Source organism: Cygnus atratus, chromosome 1 (genome assembly GCF_013377495.2).
Source record: "Cygnus atratus isolate AKBS03 ecotype Queensland, Australia chromosome 1, CAtr_DNAZoo_HiC_assembly, whole genome shotgun sequence".
Taxonomy (NCBI): Eukaryota; Metazoa; Chordata; class Aves; order Anseriformes; family Anatidae; genus Cygnus; species Cygnus atratus.
The window spans coordinates 1312214-1338592 of record NC_066362.1 but is presented as its reverse complement, the minus strand read 5'-3'; the positions used below and the strand labels follow the sequence as shown (position 1 = coordinate 1338592).

The 26379-nt window shown below is 47.4% G+C and overlaps 2 protein-coding genes and 1 long non-coding RNA gene across 10 annotated transcripts in view; 1 reads left to right on the top strand and 2 right to left on the bottom strand.

Moving 5' to 3' along the window:
• The window catches only part of NRF1 (nuclear respiratory factor 1), a 73861-nt gene extending 58774 nt beyond the window's left edge, over positions 1 to 15087 (bottom strand). For 2 of the 6 annotated variants that reach the window (XM_050710696.1, XM_035571239.2), the window contains exon 1: positions 912 to 1408. The gene's annotated coding sequence lies outside the window, so the exon portion shown is untranslated. Of the gene's footprint in view, positions 1 to 911; positions 1409 to 3179; positions 3357 to 14849 lie in introns of those variants that run through there. The other 4 variants (XM_050710707.1, XM_035571243.2, XM_035571238.2 and 1 more) reach the window with 4 other exon arrangements.
• LOC118260783 (uncharacterized) lies at positions 3134 to 7264 on the top strand. Its single transcript, XR_007708271.1, has 2 exons — positions 3134 to 3166; positions 3946 to 7264. It is a non-coding gene; the product is annotated as an uncharacterized LOC118260783 (long non-coding RNA).
• A 1635-nt stretch (positions 15088 to 16722) lies between the features above and the next one.
• SMKR1 (small lysine rich protein 1) lies at positions 16723 to 20435 on the bottom strand. 3 transcript variants are annotated; one of them, XM_050710716.1, is made up of 3 exons: positions 20420 to 20435; positions 19604 to 19670; positions 16723 to 17191 (listed from the first exon to the last, which is right to left on the bottom strand). In XM_050710716.1, exons 2-3 carry the CDS (start codon positions 19613 to 19615, stop codon positions 16988 to 16990), a joined length of 216 nt encoding a protein of 71 aa, XP_050566673.1. In that variant the 5' UTR covers positions 19616 to 19670; positions 20420 to 20435; the 3' UTR covers positions 16723 to 16987. The 3 variants fall into 3 exon arrangements, with proteins under 3 accessions (XP_050566673.1, XP_035427137.1, XP_035427139.1); XM_035571244.2 differs by lacking the exon at positions 20420 to 20435 and adding an exon at positions 20217 to 20296; XM_035571246.2 differs by lacking the exon at positions 20420 to 20435 and adding an exon at positions 19802 to 19820.
• Between the last annotated feature and the right edge of the window lie 5944 nt (positions 20436 to 26379).

The window sequence follows — 26379 nt, the reverse complement described above, 5'->3', positions numbered from 1 at the left end:
CCTTCACGTGGGGCTGGGCCATCAGGAGAGCTCCACAACGCGGAAACACAGCCCTGGGGCCTCGGCCAGCCTTTAACGGAGGCTCTTCCCAACGCTCCTGCCGACAGCAAAGCCCCAGGAGGGCCTGAAAAGCTTCGGGGGCCTGAGGATGCCTGCGCTTGGGGCTGAGTGCTCCCGGTGGAAGCTCAATAATCGGTGGAAGCAGAGAGAAGATGCTCGTGACGCTGTTTTACGGTCCGTCCGCAGATGCTGTGCGGTGCTTGGAGGACACGGGGGCTCACCAGGAGCATCCACCTCAGCACCGTTTTCCTTCTTAAGTTGTGACTCACAAAGCGAGAGCAGACACGATGCCCCCCATGCGCCCTAAGTTCGTTAAACAGACCAAGGCGCGTATTTCAAACTTAATTTATCAAATAACTCGGGCACTGAATATCAGGCGTACAAGAGAAGTGTTAATTACACATATTTTCCTAGGGACCTGCAGAAACTGCGGTAAGGAACAGGCCGAAGGTAAATTTGACAGCAGTACCTGCCCTCAGCATCAACAGCAGCCCCTTTCTCCTGGCAGCACCTGACACCCTCACGTACAAAAGCATCGCGTTCTCGTGGCAGAAGGGATGCAGGGGCGCTCTGCGGTCACTGCGCCCCGTCCTTCCTACAAGTTACTTTCCGGGGCTGCTTTCCAGATCACAGCAGGGGGCAGCAAAACTTGTAAGGAATCCCCAAAGCCTTCAGGAGACCGAGAGGCTGCAGAGAATCTCAGCTGGAGCAGGTGGAAGCAGCAACACCAACACTCCCAGCGCGCACACGGCAGCAGAAGTTTGACCTGAAGCAGGATTTGCGCTACGGGCTGCCCCGGTGCTCCCATCCCGAGCTCCTGCACCCGCTTGTGCTTCTTTATTTTCACTTACGAGGCTGAAATCTTCCAGGCTTGAGCCTGCCAGAGGCGACCGAGCCGTTTTAAGTCTGCGAAAGAGGATTCAGGCTCCCGAGCAACAGGCGAATCACAGATTCCAACACTTGGGGCAGTCCTCACGGCAAAATACCCCAGGTGTGAAAGTGCAGGTGACCGGTTGTGGGGTTTTTATCCAGGGAAGCTGAGAACTGAAGCGTGATACTACCGTGGATAAACCCGCGGGTGGCCAGGGCTTAGGCAGAAGCAAAGAGCTGCCTGCAAGGGGCACCCCTGGCTCATCCCACAGCCACCCAGGGTCTGGTTTGCGCCAGGACCTTCACTCCGGGGCTCCGGACGCTCCCCGGCACACCGAGGTCCCGATCCACGCCTCGAGTTGCACCTGGGTAACTTCAGCAGAGCGCAGCCACTGCTCACCATAAAGCCCGCGCCTGAACGGGGTGAGACCGGAGAAACAACCGCCACGCGACGCTCCATAAACCAGCAACACGCGTAGGAAATTATGGGGGGGGGGGGATCTCAGATTTAAACACTACTCTGTAACGCTTCTCCGTGACGGATGAGATCAAAACCCTAAAGGAGGTGTTGGTGAGATCCCGGCTCTTCCAATGCCACCATGACCAGCAGGTACTTCGCCTCACCCCTCAGTGAAAAACCTGTTGCTCCCAACTTGACCACAGACATTAAAAAGAAAAAAAAAAAAAAAAAAAAAAAGATGAACGCTTTCTCTCTCGCCCGTTTCCCCAGCATTCAGACACCACAAAAGCAATCCCACAGCTTGCAAGAACGAGCAACAGTGGTGCGGGCGACCCCGAAGCCGTGACGTCCCCAATGAAACCGGGGAGCAAATGCCCGCGTCTGGACACGGGGCGAGCCTCATTCAGCCCGGCCGGCCGTACAGCTGGCGGCTGGGGACACAAACCACACCTGCAGGGCCCTTCTGGGGGTAAAACACCAGATTTTGTAAAGGCTCACGGCCCCGCGGGGGGCAAAAACCCGTGGGGATGAGCCCCTGCGCGCGCTGCCCCTGCTGAGCCCCACTGGGACGGGCAGGGATGGGCAGGGGGGCACCAGGGCACGGGGAGTTCCTCTGGGGGGAAAGGGGGAGGTAAGGGGGGGGAACGGGGGAAATGTTAAATGGGGGGGGCAGAGGGAGAGAAACTTATAAAAAACGGTGGGGGAATGAAAAGAGGGGGAAAAGGGGGGAATATAAAAAGGGGGGAAGGGGAGAAATATAAAAAGGGTGAGTATAAGAAGGGGGGGAAAAGGGGGAATATAAAAAGGGGGGGAAATATACAAAGGGAGAAAAAGGGGGGTCAAAATATAAAAAGGGGGGCAATATAAGAAGGGGGGAAATTAAAAAGGGGGAAGGGAAAAAATAAAAGGGGGGAATTAAAAAGGGGGAAGGGAAAAAATAAAAGGGGGGAATTAAAAAGGGGGAACGGAAAAAATAAAAAGGGGGGAATAGGTGGGAAAAAGGGGGGAAATTAAAAGGGCAATGAAAAGAGGAAAAAAATTTTAAAAGGGGGGGGAAGAGGAGAAAAATTTTAAAAGGGGGAATATTAAAAAAGGAGAAAAAAGAATATTAAAAAGGGGAGAAAAGGGAAAAAATAAAAAGGGGGAGGAATTAAAAAGGAGGAAAAAGAAAATATTAAAAATGGGGAGGAAAACGGGGGAAAAATAAAAAGGGGAGGGGAAAAGGAAAAAACTAAAAATGGGGGGAAGAGGGAAAAAATATAAGGCAATTAGGCGTGAAAAAAATAAAGGTGGGGGGAATTAACGCGGGGAGAAGTGAGAAGGGGGGAAAATGGGGGGGGGGAAATAACTCGAACGGAGCCCTGAGGTAAAACCCCGGGGGCAGCCGAGACCCCGGGGGGGGGGCGGCAGGGAACGGGGCCGTGCTCCCGGTGCCCCCCCCCAGCCCTCAGCGGCCCTGCCCGGCTCCGTGCCTCCCTCTCCGGGCCCGGCACCGGGGCGAGGCCCGGGGGCTCCCCTCAGGCCTCCTGCAGCCCCCCCCGGCGGCCGGGCGGGCGCCTCCCGTTCCCCGTTGTCGTGTGTCGTCGTCGTCGTTCCCCCCCCACCCCCCCCCCACCCCTCCGCCCTTCATCCCAAGGCCTAGCGCGGCCCAAAGCCGTCCCCGTGAGGTGAGGAGCGGGCGCCGGGGGGGGGGGGGGGGGGGTGCCTGGGCCGGCCGGCGGGGGCCCCCGCGTTGCTGCGGCTGCGCCGGGGCTGGAGGAGCTGGGAGATTGCGCGGTAGGACGCTCACCTCAGAGCGGCTGCGCTGCGGCGGGCCTGCGCCGTGGAAGCCCGCGGCGGGAGGAGGCCGGGGAGGGAGGGAGCGGAGCTGGGGGGGGACGCCGGCGGGGCTCGCCCTGAGCCGCCGCGATGGCGAGCGGGAGAGGCGGGGAGCGGCGGGCGGCGGCGGCGGCGGCGGCGGGAGGAGGAGGCCGAGGGGGGGGGGGGGGGAGAAGGAGAAAGGGGGGGGGGGGGAGGAGGGCGTATGGCGTCATAGCCCGGCGCCGCCGCCATGAGGAGGAGGGCGAGGGGCTGGGGAGGGAGGGAGGGAGGTGGCGCCGCCGCCGCCGCCATGTGGGGGAGGTCGGGGGGTGGTGGAGGGCTGAGGGGGGGCTTTGGGGGGTAAAAGGGGGGAGTGGGGGGGTGGCGGCGCCATGTTGGGGAGGTCGTAGGGGGAGAGGGGGGAGGCAGGGCGGGGGCGGCGCCATCTTGGGGAGGTCGCCCCGCGCCTCAGGGAGGCGGGCGGGAAAGCCCTGAGGGGGAGCCGGGGCATGGCTGCCTGTGGTGACCCGGCCCCGGCGATCCCCGTGGCGTTTTGCTGTCAAAAAAGCACGTTTAACAACATTTTGGCCCGCTGGTCGGGCGTCCCTTCCCACCTCCACCACCCCCAAACCCTAGTTTGGTGGTAGGAGAAGCCATATTGCTGAGCTAATCCGGGTTTAAAAATAACAGAAAATAACACAAAACTGCTCTTTCTGATACATGAGGTCTAACATTTTCTTGTATTGTCACATCAGGGCTCAGAGACCTGTATTGGGACCATGGCCCTGTCACAGGAAGGTGTCCGCGTTCGAGGGCAGCCTGTGGTTTCAGTGGGAACCTGAAGTGTAAAGCATTTAAAATGCAGGAAAAAGGAAAAAATAGCACAAAAAAATAGTACAAAGTAGTAAAAATAGATACAAGTGTGATTTATAGGAGGAAGTCTTAAGGAGGGACTTCACACTGATGCACCGAAACCGACAAATTTGTGTTCCCCTCAACTAAAGAATGGCATGGAAAGTGCAACGTGGACGGGCGCTCAAGAGAAAAGTTAAGCTGGTTTACAGCAGCCTGGAAAGCAAAATATTTTCAGTAATGTTCCTTCCATAAAGATCTTAGATGTATGTTAAGCACTCCGCTAGAGACCTGACAGGTCAAAAATTCAGTAGACTTTTATATTACAGCAATCATGGTTTTATTTTTGTTGCGTATACATTTTTTTTTAATTTCAGGACATCAGCCTACCATCTGTGCCTAGTAGAAACCTCTTCCATGGGTATGTCACTGTACTAAAAGTGATAATATTTTTCTCATTATACTAATATCCACTACTGGAATTTTACAGCTTCCCTTGAAGCATGCAATACCAATCCCTCTAAAATGGAACGTATCTCACATGCCTACCAGCTCACAGCACTCTGCAAATTGTATAAACTGATAGCCAAATATAGAAATAACTTCATCCCATAGGCGGAATGAAGCACAGCCACCAATTTTTCTATTAACAAATACAATAAAGCAATTGTAAATGGCTTCCTAGGGAAGGAAGTTATGACCACACTACAACCATCTGAAGATGCAAGAATATGGAAAGCACAGGACGAAAACCTCTCAGAGACGTGCCTCGTCTGCAGTGCCAGCCGAGGCAATTGGCATGCGTGTCAGGTCAGCTCGGGATCGAATGTCCACTCTGCAGTCACACTCCAGTTGTTGCCTCTGCAGTGCCCCTGCGTTTCTCTGGGAGCTCTGCAGCCGCGTGCACGCTCTCATAGTGCATTTTTTGGGGAAAAAACACCTCTGCTTTTTGCACGAATGTCATCTTAGCCCATAGACTTGGTTACTCTGAGTTTGGGATGCGCTGGATTTCCATCATTGGTCTCCCATAGGTACAAAATGTGGATCCGGGCCAAATGATGACTTACACCAGTTGCTGAGATGCATGTAGCTTTTGCTGCAGAGCCATGGAGGTGTCTTGGCGGTGGCTTGCTGCTCCGTGAAGACAGGGTAATGCCCTGCCGGTGCAGGCAGACGTAGAGGCAGCTGATGCGGACTGTAATAGCTGTGGAATTCCCTTGTGCTAATCAGCAGTTTTGGAACGGGGCCACAAGCACGGAGAGCCGGGACTGTGCCACCCGACAAGCCTGGTGTAACCCGCAGTGGGCTGGAGGGAGGAAGGTCACTTCCCTGTACATCACAGGAAGGTAGAGCCACATGAGGCACCAAAAAACTTTCGTAATGGTAGGATGACAGAATACTGGAAGGGCTTCCGGAGGCTCTGGAGTCTCCCCTCTTGGAGGTTTTAAGAACAGGTTGGGCAAATGCTGCTCAGGAATGCTGTAGGTAGAGTTGCTCCTGCCTCAGGGAGAGGGGTGGCTGACATGACGTCTCGGGGTCCGATCTGGCTGCATATTTCCCTGGCCACATGTTGCTAATTGGTTTGGAGTGGGCAGATGAACCCGTGGGCTTGTGAAGGTGCACATCTACAAGGCAGTGGCTGTTGAGTGTGCTTGCCTGGGCCTAACACGTGCTCATTTCTTCTCCACCCCTCCCAAAGAGCGCTCACTTATGTGAAGAGAGCAGACAGGACCCAAAGCTCTTGGCAGGGAATGGTGTGGACATTCATTTGGGATGCACCAAAAGGGGCCTCAAGAGGCAAATTTTCCCAGTATGAACAAACCAACTCTGCCTCTTTGGAAAACTCAGCATCAGCACGTGTTTCCCCGGGTTCTCGTGGAGATCCTGCAAAGCCCAGGCTGCCTCCTGTCATAGACCCATAACCCCACAGGATAAGGGTTGGCACAAGGCTAACTGCAAGTACAAAGGCACGTTTTGCCAGCAGAAGGGTAGGGAGCTTGGCTCACACCCCTGTGGGGATGCCAGGGCTGGTCAGGACATGCCACATGCAGCATAGAGAAGGAGGGGAGGAGGTTAGCTGGGTAAAGGCAAATGGTGCATGGTGGGAAAAGGGAGTTGTGCCTGCTCAGGTGCTGTGAGACTGTGGGAGAGACATCAGGGGACTGTACAAGGTGTTTTAGCAATTCACCTTGTCTTTGGCTGATGAATTCCGGTCCAGAGCAAGAAAACAGATGAGTAACAAGGAAGGATCGCCTAGCAAAGGGTGCATGGGAAAGCGTAAGGGCACTGGGAGTGCCGGTGTCAATTAGCTGCTCCCTTTGTAGTATGGGTGGCTTAGAAGTAGCAGCGTAAGTGGCTTTTGGGCTTTGGCCAGCAGCATCAGGACTGGCCTAAAAGCACCACCAGCCCTGGGTCACAGATCTGATGTTTTCAGGTGCTGCGGTGGGGTCAATGCACAAATACGAGCCCAAGGTCAGCCTCCAGTGAAGACCAGCTCAATCGACAACATTACTCCCATCAGCTGAGCCCACGTGGGGAGGAGGAAGACGATTTCTCCAAAAAGTGTTTTGGAGAGACAGGTGTAGCTTTAGGACTTGCTGAACACACCAACTTGCTTGTTTCATGACAGCGGACGTTACAATGAACAAGAGCCTGTTATCTCACTGGGTTTATACAGGAAGGTTGGTCTCTGGCATGCTGGAGATGAAGGAGCTGCACGTGGTTGTGCAGCGGAAGACATGCTCCTGGCAGCAGCTCTGTTCTGTTTCCTACAAAATGTCCTAGCTGCCTCAGAGTTAAAAAATCTGCTGCTGCCTGCTGGCACTTTCTAGCTGCCTGTGCTTGCAAGCGGTATGAGGAGGAAACCCAGCCACTGTGCATCTTGTATCATCAGGAGAGAAAAAGCGAGATCCGTCTTTTTTCTTGCCCGTGGAGTTTTCATGCATCTTAAGCCCACAGAAGAGAAAAGCAATTGATTCACCCACTGTGCTGTCAACAAACACCCTGATGATTTAGCGGTTTTGTAACTGAGCAGTTTTTAAACATTCACAGTGCAGACTGAGGAGGAACACTACAGACACAGCTGCATGGCTTTTTCCTTTTCTCTCTTTTTCAGATTAAAAAAAAAAAAAAGGATGCAGCCGTTGCTTTCCTTTAATATGAGTCTTTGCAACAGTGATTGTTCAGTAATGTGTAATAAAACAGATTTGCACAGCTCATAAAGAGCCAGGCTCGTTTTCATTACCCTAGGGAGAACGTTGATAGGGCAATGTGTTCGTTATAAGTAGCCTTGATTGGGCTCTGGATGCCACAGCTTCTCTGCAGCCAGATTAGGCCAAAGCTGCCTTTGAGTTTTGGGAAGATTCCTCTGAAGAAAAGCTCTGTTAAAGTTCCTAGCCACCAAAATCCACACAGGTCCAGTCATTCTGGAGAGATACTACTGGTAGGATAGCGGGTTCCTGCAGCATCACCCAGAGCCTGACGGTGCCTTGCAAACACAAGTTTCTGGTCGTTCATCTGAATATCCCCTCGGCAGTTTAGATCTTCACACTTAGTTCTTCAGCTTTGTGCTGCGGTATCTAATGACACTCCTCAGGTATTTTCAGCTTATTTTCTCTCCTCCTGCTCAAATGTAGTTCGGTGAAGTTCTGCATACACCAATCTCTCCATTTTTTTGCACAGAGTATTACAAGCACCTGAACTCCACTTACAGAACAAGATGGATAAAAGAGAAGAGTCTGAAGATAATGTGTCCAGCCCTGCCAGCTATTAGAGGGAGGCCAGTTCTTCAGGCTTTTTAACTTAACATATTTGGTCTTTTTTCCCAGATTGTCAGTTCTTCCATGAAAAAGACACATCCAGAGGTTTTTTTTCTATTTCAGGCCAAGTTCCCCAATAGCTATCTCAAGACCAGAGTTTCCAGTGTGGCCCCTCTGGGCTGTTTGGCTGTACCTCTAGCTGTACAGCTTACCCTTTTTTACAACTCTTTGGCATCACCACGCAGAGCCAGCTCACGTGCATAATTTCACCTGTGAAAAACCCTAGCGTGGAAAGCAATCAGGCAGCCAACAGTTAATTTCTCCAGATCTGTTTTCTTGGGTGGTAATAAATGATTTTAGGACTCTACTGCATAATTTTTTGAAATTCTGTTGAGATACTCGCCTGGACCAGCAGTGCTCCAGGGCAGCCTCAAGCCTCAGACCATTTCCAGCATTTTCCTCAGATCATTACCAGCAGGTAAGGGTTAGAGCAGAAAGGGGATCTGTGCTATGGACTCTCGAGACCTCGATTCTCTCATCAGCAGGGTGAAGGGCTGCATGGTGTGAAGATCTAGAAGGTAACCCAGACTGGGGCCTATGATTCTGCAACAAAATGGGGTCCCAATGGGCAGCAACACAAACGCTATGTGACTGGTCTTGGGGACAGCAGCTTTACTTGTTGTGGTTCCTCTTTCGCAGCATCCAGGAACCAAAAGCAGTCTGGATTTTGGTCTTGCCTTGCAGCAACCTGCCTTTTCACTTCTCATAACTAGTGATTAATTGTTTCTATTCTGCCAGCGCCCAGAGTATTTGGAAATAAAAGCCAGTAATGCTGGCTGAGTGCCATGCTCTCATCTCTGTGAAACAGCAGTAATAGTAACAACTATCGAGAGAGACTGGCACGTCAGAACCCACTTATGTATTATGTATAGCCTTTCGGTGCCTTTTTCTTGCACCTAAGCACCAAACTGCAGTCGATCTTACAGAAGAAATAGTTAATGGAGAGACAAAGATGAGGCACTAAAAAAGGAAGAAACGCGCTGGGAACTTTGTTGGCAGGAAGCCTTTTCTCTCCCATCCCCACATGCTGCCTGGAGCTTATTTTTAAATGCATTGATAAAGATTGTCTTTTAATCACTTCGTAGGACAGGGGTAGCCTGATTGTGACTCGAGTATCTAATGTCCGTGCTGAAGCTTGTCCTGCACCAGCACTGCGCTGATGCTGGAGCCCCTGAGAGCCCAGTCCCCAGCTGTGGGACAGAGCCACCGGGGTGGCTGGGGCCAGCACGACTGCGGTGAGCTTGGAGCCCTGCCGCAGGATGGCATCTTGTTAGACCACCGACATCTTCCTGATGCTGGCTGTGGCATACAGTGCTTCCAAATAACCTGCTGCTCTGATGCCTTTTGTACAGGGCTGCAAGACTGCTCTTTGTGAGATATTTCCTCAGGTCCGATCCACTTCTCTTAGGGAAATAAATTCCCCAAACAGTCGCTGCAGGCTGATTACACCAAGCTGGATATGTATGATTTGCTTTTCTTCGTTACTCGAGGTGATTTTGCCTAAACTGCGTAGCAGGCAGGGCGATTTTCCCCTGGCTGGCCTAGCTGTCTGAACACAATTCCACTTGGCTATTATTAGCGAGAGTGAGCAGGGCTGAGTTTACAACTGTGCAGGAGTGATAAGCTCAAGACGACTGCACTTCCTCTCCAAGGAGCTGTCTAGCTCTGCTCGACTCCTCCGCGTCTGAGACGCCGCCGTCCTCAACTCAGGAGGTATTTTTGTACTCAGAGAAGGGATGCCCAAAAGGCGCAGGCCAGGTGGGTTCCTTTTAATGGAAGGCTAGACTGCATCTCTGACGTGATTTTACCCTCTTCATCCACGCCACTAGAGTCACTGAAGTTCTCAGGTTTTCTGATACCCGTTTTTATGGCCTTCAGCCCAAATTCCTTAGGGTCTCCAAGCCGTGGCCATATTGGTTTCCCTGGAATCTTCGTTTTGTAAAGAACGTACATTTCTGTATCCACACTAAACCTCAATTTGCTTTTCCAGTAGAATCTTACGCATCGCAGAGAGTGGGATCTGTCTCACTAGATGTGGGTTCCTGTATCTAAACAGGACTCCCCGGGCTGCTGTAAGTCTCTGTGTACGTAGAGTCAGAAGAATCACATCCTGAGCTCCTCTTACCGTATGAACTAAATAATCTAGATGACTATTCCAAACTTTGATGCAGATATTTGGATTTAGGGGAGATTAATCCCATGACTCTCAGTTTTATGACTCCCATATAGCAACATGTGAGGAGAAAAACTGTGTCAGAGGTGCTAATTGTCACCTTGTGCTGATGAAGCAGTAGCATTGGGAAGCACTGAGGAAAACAAGAATAACAGGTTTAAAAAATGTGACATTGGAATGAAAGGCAAAAAGTAGTGCACTTTTTTGTCGTAAAGAGATGAAACGAAGGAATTTAAAGGGAAGGGAGACATAGCAATCCTCACTTCACAAAAGAGCACTGTGAAGACAATGACCTGTGGGTTATGACTACTGGTGGGCTCAGGACAAGCACAGCCCTGCCACGTGTAGGCATGGGAATGGCCCTGGAGCTGCGCGAGTGCTGGATGACCCTGGGCACTCACTTTTGCAGCCCTGCCAACACTCTGGTTCTACAATTCAGCAATTTCCTTCATTCCCTGGCAATTAGGAAGCATTTTGAGAAGCACTGAGCTGCTCATCGCAGACACCCCGAGGAGGTCACAAGTCTGAAATCTCACAAACTATTAGAACTAATTCTGTCTCCTCTTCCAAGGAAGCACGCAGCGCCAGGCCTTTTAAGAGCTGTCAAAGCATTGCGACAGGCCCTAACTGTGGGTCCAGGGAAGAACAGCAAAGTCTCAACTGCCAGTGTAGGAGCTTGAAATGCTTCGTATTTATTCTGCTACCTGCTTGCTGGTGATGGCAACAGAAATGATGGAAGCTGCGTGCATAAGGTCACGGAGAAGTATAAAGAATCAAAGCACCTCACTTCTAAGAAAGCAGAGCTTGGACAGTCCCCAGAGGGCAAGCTATAATTGCCAGGTACTCCCAAAATATATCTTTTCAGAAGGTGCAAAAATTCCTGGATTAAATATCTCAGGAGCCAAACTAATATGCGACAGAAGAAGGACTCTTGCTTCCATGACCATTTCTGGTCACATCGTTCACATGAGTTAGACACCACAGAAAGCTCAAGGGTTTTTACTGGAATAAAGCAAAGAGCCTCATACTTAGAAAGTTCTAATATACCCCAGCAGAAAACGTCTGTTTAGGCACTGCTTACCTTAAAGATCTGAAGTACGAGGTAAGATTACACAAAATTAAGGTCACTAAGGAGGCAATACTATCAACACTATTAGTAGACACAGTGATTTCATGAGGGTTGGCATTTTGTTCCTTTCATTTCTTCAAGCATCAGACTGTTGCCAACAAGCAGATTGCAAGTCACGTCAGAAGCTTTAAGCCAAGCGTAACTCTCCTTATGAAGCTCTCGTACAAAGCAACTCGTGGCAAGATAATTCTCTTTCCATAGAAAGGTCACGCTAAGAAAGATAGGAACATGACATCATTCATCTACACCACTTGTGATCCAGTCTTCACTTCTGCTGTCTCAAGGGCTGAATAAAATCTGTTTACAGCCCAGTGAAACTCTACAGATAACCCCAGCAGGTCCTTCCCCTTCTCTGATGAGAAAATCCATCTTACGCATAGAAAGCTTTCCCACTTGCTCCTCCACAACAATCTGTAGTGAAGGATACATTAAATCAAGCAAGGGAAATCCCCAGAATCCTCAAACAACACACAACAGGAATTCTCTCTGCATGTAAGCATGACAGTTTCAAGAAGATTGGGCAACCTTCATAACATTTTGAACTGCCATTGAAAGAAATCCATGGAAGCTATCACAGACAACATTTTGTGTAAACAAGAAGGGCCCCAGATCATTCCTGGAATGCAGTGAGCAATCCAAACAGCTGTAACTGTGTATTCAACATGCAAGTGCTACATCAGGCAGTATCTGATAGTACTACATCCATCAGATCCGACAGAGATTTGGGCAGATTTATTCTGCAAACATGTTTTTTTTCAGACCAAGAAAGGTAAAGAAACTCACGGAGAGCTTTTGTTTTGTTTTGTTTTGTTTTGAGGAATGAAATACTTCAGCAAATGAGCTCTTTGCCACGAATGTGAAAAAGAACTGTCAGACTTTCTGGTTCAGACATGGTCATGTCTCGTATGTCTGCCCAGGCAGAGATACCTCTGCTACAGACACGCAAAGCGAGGTGAGATGATCCATATTTAAAGTCTTATATTTAAAACTCACAAAAACAAACAAACAAACAAAAAACATCTGCAGTAATTATTGTAACTACTTGCTTACAACTTTAATGCAAGCATCAGTTTTGTAGCTTGTGATTTAACATCTCAGTATGCATGGAGAACTCCTCCCCAGTTGGCTCTTTGTACTTCCCAGAACAGGCTCTTCCTATTACATGGTGTAGAAAAAGTACCCCCAAGAGATGCGTGACCTATTTGAACCACCCCAAATAAGACTTTTTTGAAGCTAAATGTAATTTTCAACGTGCACTAAGCAGCATTAAGTATTTTTGCTTTCTTCATATAATCCAGGTACTCCACTCTACCTACAAACTTTAAAAAAGGGCTTCCTTTTAGCTCGTAGGAGCGCTTGGCCTATCACCTGCAGTTTCAGCTATTAAAAATATTCTGACATTCACTAGTAATTACAGGTGAACTTTTAAAGAATTTGGTTCAAGCATTTTCACCAAAGAGCAAACCGCTCCATTCATGACATACAATCACCAGCATGCCAAGGAAGCCATTGTAGCCATGTGCTGCATAAAGCATTTTCATCATATTTCTTATCCATTTCTCTCTTTTAGTGCCAATTACAGCTAGAAGATAACCGGGAGACATGCTGACACGAAGGCATTTTTTGCATAAAAAAAGATTTCACACTCAGTTTATTCTAGCTTAGTCCCGAATATATCAGACTGAAAAAGTAAATAAAAAAAATCCCTTTGGTTATGTTTCTCCTGTAGTCATATCGCAATAACCTAGAAGGAACACTGCCGACTTAAAGGACTGTATTTTACTTTAAAAGAATTACAAAATTATGTGCAGCCTAAACCAAAAAAAAAATGGAGAAAAAAGCTATTTTCTCCCTCAAATTCTCTCATAACTAATCTGTGGTCTGAGGCTATCGGGGTGGCGAGACCTCATAAGCTTCCTCTAAGAGGATCATCAAAAACATCTACAAGAAGCAGGACTCCTGAATTCATGGAATACCTCCAGGAAACTACCAGTGACTGGGTAGCACTAGGATGCAACAAAAACATCTCGGCATCTGGAATGGAAGGCCTCGATACTCGCCAGTGTCACGGTACCCAGACCACGTATAAGAGAGCACCCACCTCTGCAAGTTCTCACCTTTTGTTCCTTCCAGTCTTGTGCGACAGTTATGAGCAAAAGAAGAAAAGGCACAAGCTTTTCCCAATCTAAGGTGAGAGGCTTAGAAAAAAAGACATTAAAATTCAATGACATTTTTTGATTCTGAGGAACACCTGAAATGGCAGTGGAAAACCAGGAAAAATGGGCATATGAGACAGGAGTTAACCTACCAAAAACATTATTTTATTTATTTCTGCTGACACTATTCAGTGCCAACATCTAATATATATATTGGACAAAAGCTTTGTTTTGTTTTGTTTTTAAATTCACCATAGTAACCTTTTCATTATGGAGATAGCATTTATGACCAAAAAGTCCTCAGCTACCCTCCCCTGCAGTTGGGAAGCAACAGCCAGGGCATATCTTAAAAAACAAAATGAGACGAAAGGGTGCATGCCACTTCTGAAGCCTTTCTTATGTGTCCTAAAGATCCACAATGCTTTTCTTAATGTGAAAACAACATGCTAGGAAATACCAGGCAATACAGAAGCATTGACTGAAGGATGTTCTAATACCAAGTGTGGTGAATCATGTCTTTTTTTTTTAACTGCTATATAAATAGCCATCACTCACTCTGCACAACAACAGCCCTGTGGCCCTCCTTCCCCCCCGTACCCCACCCACAAACACGTACGTCAGCACCCAGTGTATTTTTAACAGCCTGGCTTCGGTATACAACTTCCTCCAGGAAACGTTAACCTCGCACACTCAAAGCAGCACGCTGCACGACTGCTAAGTAACAGCAGCACGAAGGAAGCCCTGCTTCCAGAAAAATGTCTTTCTGCAAGATGACACACACAGTGCTGCAAAGTTCCCTCGCACCGTGCCCCTAAAGCAAAGGGCCCCTCCAGCGTCCAGGTTCCCCTCAAAAGATTCTCTGGGGATTTGAGCAGAATTGGCTTTATTCGCCTTAAACTCAGCTTATAAACTCTGCACCCCGGCGGGAAGAAAAGCCTGCCACAGAATCGAGCTCTTACACACTGTGATACAACAGAAGTATCTGTGTCATCCAGCAGCAACAGACTACCCGTGAAGTCACGTCCACTTGAGCCAGCCTGTCCCTTAGAAGCTGGCAGCAGTCTGCAGCACTCTGAAGCAACGTATTCAAACAGAGAATCAACCCATTTGAAGTCCAAACTTTTCTTTTGAGGTGTCCGTTGGCTTTCATTAACCAACGGGGAGCCTGGATTGCATGCAAAATTGAGATGGATCCAGGCGTGAGAGAGGTAAAAGGGAAAAAAGAAGAAAAAGCATTTATTTTTCAGCTTGGGATGGTTGGAAGGGTTTTCCGTCTGCTGCCAGAGAAATGAATAGCAACTTTTCAGATATACTAGAAAGCAGAGTCTTTGTCCTTTGCACTTCACTGGTCACCATCTGCTGTGCTCAACTGCATCACACAAAAAGCAGATTTTTTTGTTTTTAAAGAGAAAATGGATAATGATATTTCGCTATTTGTTCCAGTCATTTTTGCAAACTAAAACTTTGATCTGGAGTCTTGAAATCACCGTAGCTCCAGTCTATCATGGCTGTAAAAAAAGGCTTTGCTTACTTTTAGCAGTCGTACCAGATCAGATCCATCTCGAGCGGCGTGCTGCCTGCTGCCCTGGTCAGGTACCAGCTGCTTCAGAGGAACCCGCGCACGGTGCTGCCATAGGTAGTTGTGGAGGAAGTTGCCCAGAAGGAAGTTACTTTCCTAAATGCCTGCCCTGCATGTGATTGCTGTTAAACTGCGTTCTTCATCTTGGCAAGAGCTTGTACTGCTCTTCAGCTTCTCCTCCTGCAAACTCAGCCTGTACCAGAAGCAGAGAAACATAGACAGTGGTGGGCTGCCGCACGGTGTTAAGGAGTTCCTTCCTCGGTGTGCGGAAACACCCGTCCCTTAAAAGCTCTGTGTAGCAAGTATATCACAAAAAGAGGGAACAATTTTATTTATTTTTAACCGTTTAGCTTGAGATGCTAAGTACAGAGAGAGCAAATCTTGGTCCTCACTTGCTTTGGGACGCTGTTACTAGGAGGAAATAGTTGCAAGTAGATGCTGTGACCAGACTTCCTGGTGGGTGATGGGGAAGCAACAATATGAGTAAACGCTGAGGAAGACACATCTATGAAGAGCAAACTGGTACTGCAAACCACATCTCTGACTCAGCAGAACATGCCAACTGCAGGCTAATTGGCATGGAAACAGGATCCCCACCATGATTTTCTTGACATGTAGATGAAAGAAATTTGGTGGAGTACTGCAGTAGCCTATATAATAGTATATATAATAGTAGCTGGCCTGCAAGCACCACCACACAACTATGATCTTCATCAAGATCTTTTCATGGAGGGAAAATTTTTAATCTGGAGAAACAGCATAAGGCTTTGCAGGCCTTTGCCAGTTTGGGTCAATCACACCGTAACTGGTTGTTCTGCTACCTGTAACACCAAGCTACCTGGAAGTCAGAAAGGTGCTGCGCCTCCCCTTGCAGTTAAGTCAATGAGAAACAGCCTCCAGGGGAATCCTCCAGGGCTGGCTCGCTGCTCTGCCAAATCAGCACCCGCAGACAAATGTTCAGCCCCAAGAAACCAACTGCAACGCTGATGTGACACTTCCTGTGCGCCTCACAGTGCCGCTCGGTGTGGAGAGCAGTCTTACATGCTCACAGTCACCGTGTATCCGAGAGACCTGGAACATCTCCCCTTACAGTAACTCTAGCAGATTCTCTTTTCCTGGATTCCAAGATTCCAGCCGTTTTGCTTTCCTTCCCATCTCTGCACAGCCTGCACCAGTTCTGGACACATCCTCTCCTGTCCCACGCACTCCACTGCATCCTTCCAGTCGGTGTGCTGTAAGAATCTGAGAGACATACAGATTCATTCAACATGCTGCTTTGCAACTTAGCAAGGGCTGCATTAAACTGACGTGGAAACGGAGCGAAGCAACTCTGAACTGTAACACAAAGCTTGTGGTTTCCAGCCAGGATGTTTGGGCCACCAGTGGTTACTGTAAGGGGAGACCTGGTAGGGGAGCTCACCATCACCTCTCACTGTAACACAACATCACTGACAACACCTGAGCTGGATCTCCGCGTTCTCGCTACAGCCAAAGGAGCGCTGGCGGTGTGTTCACTGGAGCTCCAAGCACTGCTTATCCGAGCAAACATACCCATTTCCTTTAGAGTGAGGTGAATCACCCAGATACACAGACTGCATCGCATAGCTCTCCGTTGACCCAGAAAGGGAGCGCTGGGTGACTCTCAGAGCAGCTGATGTAGAAATATTTAACACTGTTGATCTTACTGTGGTATCCACTTTCGGAGCTCGTTTCCACCAGCACTGGTTGAAACAGCTGGAGGTGCTCCATCACTAAATGCAGAACGTACTGGGGAGCACTTCCCATCTGTGGGGCAAAAAAAAAAAAACCCAGCACAAACCCTTCAGACTGCTGAGGCACAACATTTTATTCCACACAGAACTGGAGGGCTGAGGGCCACGGCTGAAGTTACAGGGGCACAGACGTCACTCACCACTTGTCACTCTATGCTTGAGCTACGTAAGAGTGTCTTTGTACGGACACAACAGTGATTACGGCAACATGTTTGAGCTAACTACTGGAGGTGTCAGTACGAGTCTAATACTCAAAAAATACTCTTCTTCACCGGGGAGCTTGGATTTCATCGTGTACTTTGCTTCCCAGCCACCTGGTTACTTTCGTTTCTTCCCCTTCTTTTTGGGGGAGCCAGGCCAGGGAAAGCCCCGCAACTCCAGGCAGGCGGGGGCGTTGTGGCAGATGTAGTAGGCATTGAGCATGGCAGCTGGGCTGAGGATATCCACGTCCTTCACCACCTTCTTCCCTTTCTTTTTGGAGCTTTTGCCTTTGGCACGCTTGGGTTTACTACTTTTACCTGCCTGCAGAGAGAAAATGAAACACACAAAAACACACAGTTAGCTCTGTGTCTGCATTGTTTCGCTTCTGGGTAGAGGATCGAAGACATCCTGAACGGCTTCACTGCATCGGTCCTGGCCTGCAGTATTAGCTCAGAGCCTCTCACCAGACTCCTGTACTTTGCGGTGATTTTATATATGGACTACCAAGCATTAACACACTTTCACCAAATCCATATTTGCTCTATAGCCTGTAAGGATCTTTCAAGTCATCAGACAGGGATGATTAGTGTTCCACTGTGCTTCTGCCTGGCTAAAAAAGGGTTGTGCATAATGGAAATCAAACATTCTTTTCAATTGATTTTTTAATTAATGCACTATGATACAGCCCTAAACGAAGCCTGTGTTGTGTTTTCATCCAACACTGTGCGTCCGGTTGTGCCTCCGGATGATGAAGTGGAAAAGCAGGCCGCTCTGCTACAGCTGTGGCCTCTGCAAGGCACCGTGATACAGCGGCTCCTCTACCACTGGTGGTAACACAAATCTAAACAGAAGCTCTGCCACTCTCTGTGTAGGAAGCAGGGTTGCCAACGCTCATCCAGGCCCTGGAGCGGGCCAAAGACTCCCGTTAACTCCACCTGAGCAGTGCTGGTGCCTGAACACCCAGCCTCGTGCCTCCGAGAGGGATTTGCCAGCCTCTGATTCACTCCCGGGATTATTTTCTCACCCACCCTGGGCACTCCTCACAGGAAGCCTGGAGCGTGTGTGCGTGGAAGATGCTGCCTCCAGGCACTGAGCAACAGAAAGCAGCCTGGGGACCCGGAGGGATCTCTCCTTGCTGTTGTGTGGGCAGGAAGATGATGATGGCAACACGAAGCCACAAGGTGGGCAGCGTCCCAGGAGTGCCGAGGACAGAGCAAGAGCTAGTCCCAGAGAAAAGGCCGGACAGGAATATTTGCACATCACGAGTGACTGAAAGTATTCGACCCCTGGTCTGACGCCAAGAGCACTTTTAGTACACACTGAGTCACTTTCTGCATCTGCCCACCCATTTCTGTTATTTGACTAGTTTTGCATACCACTAATTAACAGTTCTGTGCGATTCATTCAAAATAAAACGGATAGGTGCAAAGGCCGTATGTAACTATCAGCCAGGCACAAACTAGGCGAAGGCAGTACGTGTAGCGTATTTTTTTCCAGGGAATGAGAACTCTGGGGTACAATCTTCAGTCAGCCAAGAGCACAACGTGAACGAATGCGTGCAAGTAAATAGAAAAAAAAAATAGAAATCAAGAGGTCCATATAAAACACACCGCTACGCACAAGAGAAACAAAAAAGACAGACCAGCAGAAAATACAGAGCGAAAGCTGCAGATGCTGGTGGCATTGTTCCTAAAGTTTCAGTCATGCAGACTGCAAACTACTTGAACCCAGACATGCATCAGAGAGGGCGACAAGCCTTTTATACAGACCTTAATTGGACAGAATTTGTTGAATACTTTATGTGCCGGAATGTGTACACTTCAGAGTGGATGCTTACATCAGATTTTTCAGCCAGCCTCCTGAACCACGCTCCCAGTTTGTGCTCCCAGCAGGGTCATGGGCAGATTTTGTGAGCATTAATTAGGTTCCTGGTCAGAATCTGGCCTGTAGCTGATCTTTCAAAATAAAAAAGGTGCTTACAGGTAAGGCGAAACTGTTGTAATAAGTCTGCAGTGAGAAGCAGGGAATGTCTTTGGTCTAAAGCTGACTCACTGCGCCTGCTGTCTCTCTGCAACAGATACCTCTGACCTCAGGGCTTTGAATGTCAGCAGTCAGTCATTGTCAGCAACTGTCTTTTCTGTCTCTTATTAAATGTGGTGGCATCAGTAAGCTGCAGTCTGCAGTCAGCTCACGCGCTCCAGCACAGCCTAGAGAAGGGGTTCCCAAAACGTGGGAAGCTAACAAGCTCCTCCAGCACAGCATCACAAACGCTGTCAGAAGTCACACCTTGTGCGTACACACGCACATAAGGCAGTGCTGGAGCCAACGCATGGCATACCAGCCAACAGTCCCGGAATTTCTTATGGATTTATCAGGCAATCAAAGTTGAACAGAGTGCAGCTCTTTTTTGGCAGTTAGAGGCAGGACTGAAGCAGATCAGAGTTCCTAACTCTTCAAAAAACCACCAGGATATCTGCATTTGTGTGGTGTTTTCATTCACCCACAAGGAATTGGATTTGGGGCTTTCTAAGATGCCTACAGAATTTTACAGCCCATGGTCTGTAAACAGCGAGAACAGCAAGAAAAATCTAAAAACCAGAATGTGGGGCATACCTGCACACAACATGAAAGTGTGCAGGTCAGGTTATGCCCTGCAGTCGTGGAATGGAGCCTTTTGGCTATTAACGCCCCTTCCTTAAAATGTGGAATCAACACACATCGAAAGAATCAAACCTGCATTGCCATGGTTAAGTCCTTTCAGTGAGCTGGGAGACTCCACGCTAAGCCCTGAAGATGGTCCCTGCAACACACAATCACGTAGCGAGTTACACATTGTGCAACAAATTAGTATTATTTGCCCTAAACTTTAGTTAGAGGATAAAGGAAGTGGAAAAATAGGTCCTTGCAAAGCTAGGTCCTGATGTGCCACACCTAAAAGCACAGAACCACCAGTGAGGTAACTCTGAGCTCTGCCAGGGTCCAGGACTCGGAGATTCCCTGCACAGACTTTGTGATCTCCTCTAGCAGAACATGCTCGGCCAAGGAGGTGAGGAAAGGAGAGGAGAAAAGAGCAGAGCAGGGCAGAGCTTGGGCCACAGCCCCCAGTGGCTCCACAGCAAGACCCTAGTAGTAGGCAGCACTAGGGTAGCCCAGGGCAGGACCCCACCGCCTCCCTCCACAGCTCCCAAAGCCTTCCTGTCCCCTTTTCCACGCGTGAAAAAAAAATAATTAAAAAAATATAAAATTTCATTAAAAATTTTCCACAGCTTCTTCCCGGCCCCCAGTAACGCGACGATCCAGCGCTACCCTCGGCCCACCGCACCCCCACGCCCTGCCTGCGGCGGACCCCAAGCGCTGAACGGGTCCGGATCCCAGTCCCGATCCCGATCCCGATCCCGATCCCAATCCCGGTCCCGGTTCTGATCCCGGTCCCGCTCCCGGTCCCGGCCCCCCCGGCCGCAGCTGCCCCGTTGCCATGGCGCCGCCCCCCCCCCCGCCCCCCGCGTATGCGCAGCGGAGGGCGGCGAGGCCCAACCCGCCGCCACCGACCGTTGGGGCGGCAACGGCCGCCTCAGGAAAAGGGCGGGAAAAAGCTGCCCGCGCTGAGGGGAACGAAACGGCCCGCGGAAGGGCACTGGAAGAATAAATACATTTTTTTAAAAAGTACCACAATAGTTTTTGTTTTAGAGAAAGAAAACGCGTTTTTTTTTTTCAAAGGTTGTGGGAAAAGTTGGGGTTTCACAGAGCATTAAGTGAGCTTTTGTGTATTTGGGGGCAGAAAGCCTTGGGACGGGGTATTTGTGGGCAAAAACACAAAATTGCGTTGGGGTATCCTGGGCCTCAGCTTCTGGGCTGTGCTGGAGGAGGCACAGCTCACACCTCTATGGTCTGCACAGTCGTGGGGTGTTCTCTTAGTTAAACCAGTGCCACGTACCACAGAAACATTTCTAAAAACGACTGCTGATCTGGGCTGAGTTGAGAACCACAGCATCAGAGAGCGGGCATCAAATAGAGCTTGGATGTTTTCTAAAAAATCCCTTAGAGTGATAAAAATTAAGCTGATATCCGAGGTATAAGTGAAGCCACATGAAGCTGAGGTGTCACAGGGAGGAGCAGGCAGCTGAAGGGACAATTTCCGTGCCCTGCACCTTTTTTAGAGACTTTTTTTTTTTTTTTTCCACAGCCAGGGTACTACTCACAAATACTGTTTTTGTTAATGCTGTGGAGAGGTTGTGAGGCGGGTTTCTGTTCCACGTCCCTCAGCACCAGGCTTTCACTGCTGTGCGCTCCCATCTGCAAAGTGACAGGAGTCCAAAGCAAAAAGTACAAAAAGTGGAAAGTATCAGGAGCTGAATCACCTTATAAAAATAAATAAATAAATAAATAAAATTTAAAACAAATAAAAAGCTCGTCGTAATCATTCTATTGCCAAACCCCAACACTTCAATGAGTCTGCCTAGAACCTGGTTCCATTTTTCTCTCAGATATTAGCCTCTTGGAATCTGCTTTCTTGTCCATAAGCCTGTAGAATGCACTTTATCATATTTTCAAACTTGTCTTCAGGTAGGAGCTTGGAATTTAGTGCAGTTTCCTAAGGAAAAGGGGCTTGTACCACCACACAGGTTGCCTGTCATCCCCTGTGCCATAACTTTCAAACCAGCTCTAACCGAGTTTGACACAAAGCCAAGAGTTCAAATATATTAATTTCCTATGAGTTTCATGAAAATTGTCAGCTGTGCCGAGCGTGGGAGATAGACACTATTAATATCTTGGCTGAGGAAATGTCAGCACAGCTCAGCCCTTCTCTAGTCTGTTTGGCAGCAGCATGTGCTTGTTCCTGCAGTGGGGAGGACAAAATGGTATTTAAGGGCAATGGGACGTGAACCTGTAGGAAGACAGCTTTGTTTCAGAATAATTTCAAAATTAAAAAAAAAAAAAAAAAAAAAAAAGGATTCCCTTAATTTTGAGAGCTGGAAGCTATAAAATAAATTTCAAATGACAGAAAGGCATTTTAATGCAATGGTAAGTACTGCAGACCTATGTGTATTTTTTAAAAGCTTTTTTTTTTTTAATAGAAATGAATTTATTTTTATTTTATTTATCAGATATAATAGCTGTCCAGCCTTTGTTTTCTCCCTTAGTATGATAATTGTATATATTACAGTGTACTAAATACAAACATTTAAGTAAATCAGCATTGGAAAGGATTGTAGGTAGAAAAAACAATTCTGATTTACAGAGATACCCTACCATCTTTCCTGCTCTTCCCCTCTTCCTGGCAGCTACAGATATTGTTGGATTTATTGCAAACATAAATTTCCGTCTCATGTAATTATAATGATTAATCTGCATTCAGTTATTGCTTTGGATGCTGGTAAGTGATGTGGTTAGAAGGTATGCAGACTCTGTAAAGAAATGTTTTAATACTGATAGAAGGGTGGATATACTTGGTTAGGAATGTAGAAGTGCAAGGGGGAACTGACCAGCTCTAGTGGAGGAAGTGTTTGCAGGGAGAGTATCTCAGTCAGGTATGCTGAAAATAGGAGATACGGAGAATGAGCCAGACCTGTGACCTACTAGGTTAAAGCATGGATTAATAAAGAATGACGGATCTCCCAAAAGTGAAAGCAAAAGAAGAGATGAGAACAATAAAGAGAGCAGGAGTCGGTCCAATACATTAAGAGAAGTAAACGTATCAGTGAAAGAAAGGAATAATGTGGTAGGGAGGAAATTTTTGCAGGAAAATAATTACCTGCATGTGGACTAGATATCAAAAGAGGGCAAAGTGACAGGAATGAGTGCGACTGATAGGCTGCAGCAAAACGTACCTGATGATGACTAGAGGAAGTCAAAGAGCAAAGGCACAGCTCAGCAAAACACTGGTCTAATGATTATCTCTTTTATCAGGAGGGAAAGTTAAGCCAGGAGTGCAGGCCCAGCGGAGAAGTGAGACCAGGAAACTTTGGAAATAACAACTGGGTCATCACCTGACACCATGGCTGCCTTGAAGCCCGGAGAGAGCAAGGTGCTGCTGAGGAGGACAATTTGAAAGGCACTTTTGAAACACAGAATATAAACCATCAGACTTATTTGCCTTGAGGAGGAAGGGACTGAGTTAATGGAAAACAGAAGTTTGTCTTTCTGAAGTAATGTTAGTAATAAAGTGTTTGTGATCAGCTGACTGTCATTACCACAAATATGATGTGGTACCTCTCTCTGAAGCAAGTGGAAATACTTCTCTGTTGTAATCTGGACATGTTACATGCTTCCAAGTATACGTGATAAGACATGCAGCCTAGAAACATACATCTCAGATTATTTTACTTCTCATGGATATTTTATTTGCTCTAGAAAATACTAGCCTTTTCCCTTTCATAACTGCTTTCTGCTGCCATGAGTGGGATGCAGGTTTTGTTGCACAGGAGAAAGTGCTATTGGAAGGGAATTGCTTTCTGATCAGTGGGGAGTATCAGACTTCACTGAGGCTAATGAGCACGTTACCTCCCTTCTGTTCAGACTAAATGATGGAGCAGCTGAACTTCTTTGTCTTCAGCTGCAAAGGAAAATGAGGGATCCTGTTACCCTGTATCATAGACCAAGCTTGTCAGGGCAATGTAGAAGACAAATTGTGGACTAAAGAGGTTCCTTGCCATTTGAAAAGGAACAAGGCCTTGGGCTTTGGTTGGTCTGGGTGCATCTGTGGCTGTTTTTTTCAGTGGCTGTGTACTAGTGCAGCTCCCACATTCTTCGTCATGCTGCTTATTTGTCTCCCATTCCTGCCTCTTAACAGGCCACAGGCAATGGAATTGGTCAGCTTTCTGAGATGGAAATAGCCCTGCAAGAAGAACTTTCACTGCTGGGGAAAATCTCAGGGGAATCCTGGTACCTGATCAGAAGGAGCCAAAAACGACAGCGAAAGAAGCAAAAGAACAAGAGAAAATAGGAAAAGGGTCAGGAACATGGCTCAGAAATACTGTCTGTAGACTAAGTAAAACACTTTTGAATAAAGCTTGGGATAAATAAAGAAATGATGAAAGAATAATGAAAAAATAACGAAAAAATATTTTTGCTATGTTCATGGAAAAATGATTTTATGTAATTTTCTAATCAACAAAACACATGGCATAAAAGAAGTGATCGTAATTATATCCATAGTCTCCTTTTAGCAAAAGCAACTGTCAAGATAACACATTTTACTATTAAGGGTAAAATGAAGTACCAGCAATGACAAGTGTGTCAGAAATTAGATCAAGCGTACAAAAATTAGCCTGCGCAGTCAACTTGTTTTTTGTAAAGATACTTGGAGCTGGCTACAAAGCAAGCTGCTGTTTACAAATGCAAGGGTTTTGATAAATAATTAAGGGAGGTTCCTGCAAACTAGGAGTATAATAAACTTGGCCTCATGAAGACACCGCTGTAGTTACAAATTGATAAATAAAGAGTGCTTTAGCTCTGGCAGCTGTTAGGTCAGGACATCTCACTATCATTATTTTTACAGAAATATTCACATAAGAAAAAGGAGGGCTATTAGGTTATGGTCCTTTTCACAGAGGGAGTGGAAAATTTACACAGGGGACTGCGTCCAACTAGAGAATCAAATGACTACTGAGACTTAGTGGGAAGAACATACTGCCTTATGTTTTGTATGCCAACAAGTTGATAATATCTTTCTCTTTTTTTTTTTCAAACAAGCTGTCCTATGTCATGGAATTACTGAAACCCAGTGTCACACCGGCGTGCATCCCTTCCCTTCAGCCCCTCTCCCCTGTCCTTTCCCAGCACTGACCCCAGCTCTTCTTTTAGGACTGGGCAGCTGGTCCCTGCTGAACCGAATGAGAAATGGCTGAGCTGCCCCTCTTTGCCTCGGTTGGGGCATTAATAGGGTCTATCCCTCCACTCAGATGCCCCCTTTCACAACTCTTATGAGAACACAACATCTTGGAGGCCTTTTATCCTTTACTCAGATTTGCAAGGAATTGGTTAACCAGCTCAGAAGTTGCTTATAGAGCACTGAGAGACTAGGAGCGCAATTGCCAGTGCCTTTTATCCCTAGGAAACGAGGCTAAAATTAGGAACAGAAGAATCTTAAGGTACTGAACTTATTGACTTACCAGCAGCAAAGCTTTCTGCAACCACCTGTAGGCTGAAAAAAAGCTCTGCAGACGCAGTTTCAACAGAAACTGAGCATATGCAACCGTTCCTGGACTCAGCAGTCATGTTTGGGGTAAGATAAGATATGGCTCCTTCAGCTGTACAGAAACCATTAGAAAACTATATTCTAGAACTTTTCTTTCCTATGTATCAGAATGATTATCCCATAATTGCTGCCTTCTGACTCTTAGGTTTTTAGGGAGAAGAAAATGCTCACTGTGAAGCAAAGAAGTTTTAAGCTGCTACCAGCTTGCGGTTTGAGAATTCGTAGCAGGATGGAGACTTTTCTGGTACCGCTGGAGAAGCAGCAGCTCAGGCTGTCAGAGATGGTAAGGGAGTTTTCTAGAGGAGCCTCAGTGAATATACTGCTCAAACGTGTCTAGGGAAAGCCTTGGCATTATTACCTTGACTTGCATCTGTTTGTAACTAGAATAAACTTATTAAAATATAGGTTCCTCTGTTCCTGTCAAAATGGCATTTCAGCTCCACGGCTGCTTAGCAGAGCGCTGTGCGGTCTGTAGGGGGACCAGCAGCGTTTATCAGCCTGAACTGACACTCACATTGCCCATCTTTCCCAAAGAAACCCTCATGAAGCATGGCCTGTCTCGATAGACATACAGTCTGTGACAAATCCGTGATGAGATAAAGCATTTAAGTTAAAAGTCTACATTTCCCTAGTTATTTTTTTACACAGAGGTTCAGTTTTTATATAGAGGTGTATCTCCAGGAAGCTTAACTTGTGGTGGTGGAAATTAATAGTATTCAAACATAACAGCTCATACCTCCTTCTACCACAGAGATCCGGGAAAGAATTTGTATTTCTATTCCATACCTCAGTAAAGATGGAAGGCACTGATAAGCTATGGAAACCTCATATGAAGCAGAATTTAAATATAAAAGGCAGAAAAATGAACATGATATCAAAGAGAATAACCAGCACCCACACAAACATTGGGTGGAGGAGACACCTGGGGGGGGGGGTGAGCCAAATATGAAGGGCTTTTCTAAGTTTCTGATTCTTTAATAATTAATCAGCTCGCTTGTCCCCTTGAAGAAACATCTCCTTGCCTTTAGTTTATTAAGACTAAAAGGATTGGATACTTCGGTAATACTTCCTTTACATTCACACTTAGCTGTTAGGAAATAAGACTGTTTTCTAAATCACTCTAAAACAGAGAATACCAGAGGAATCATAAAATAAGTGGTGCAGCTGGAAACAAATATGGGGTCTATTTCAGTGTGAGGTCACCATGAGAAGGAAGGAAAAAAGGAACAGATAAGTGTCCTTTGTGCCAGACCATGTAATACCATGCAGGGTACAGCTCAGCTTTCAGGACCCTGGCCTGTGGGCAAAATGG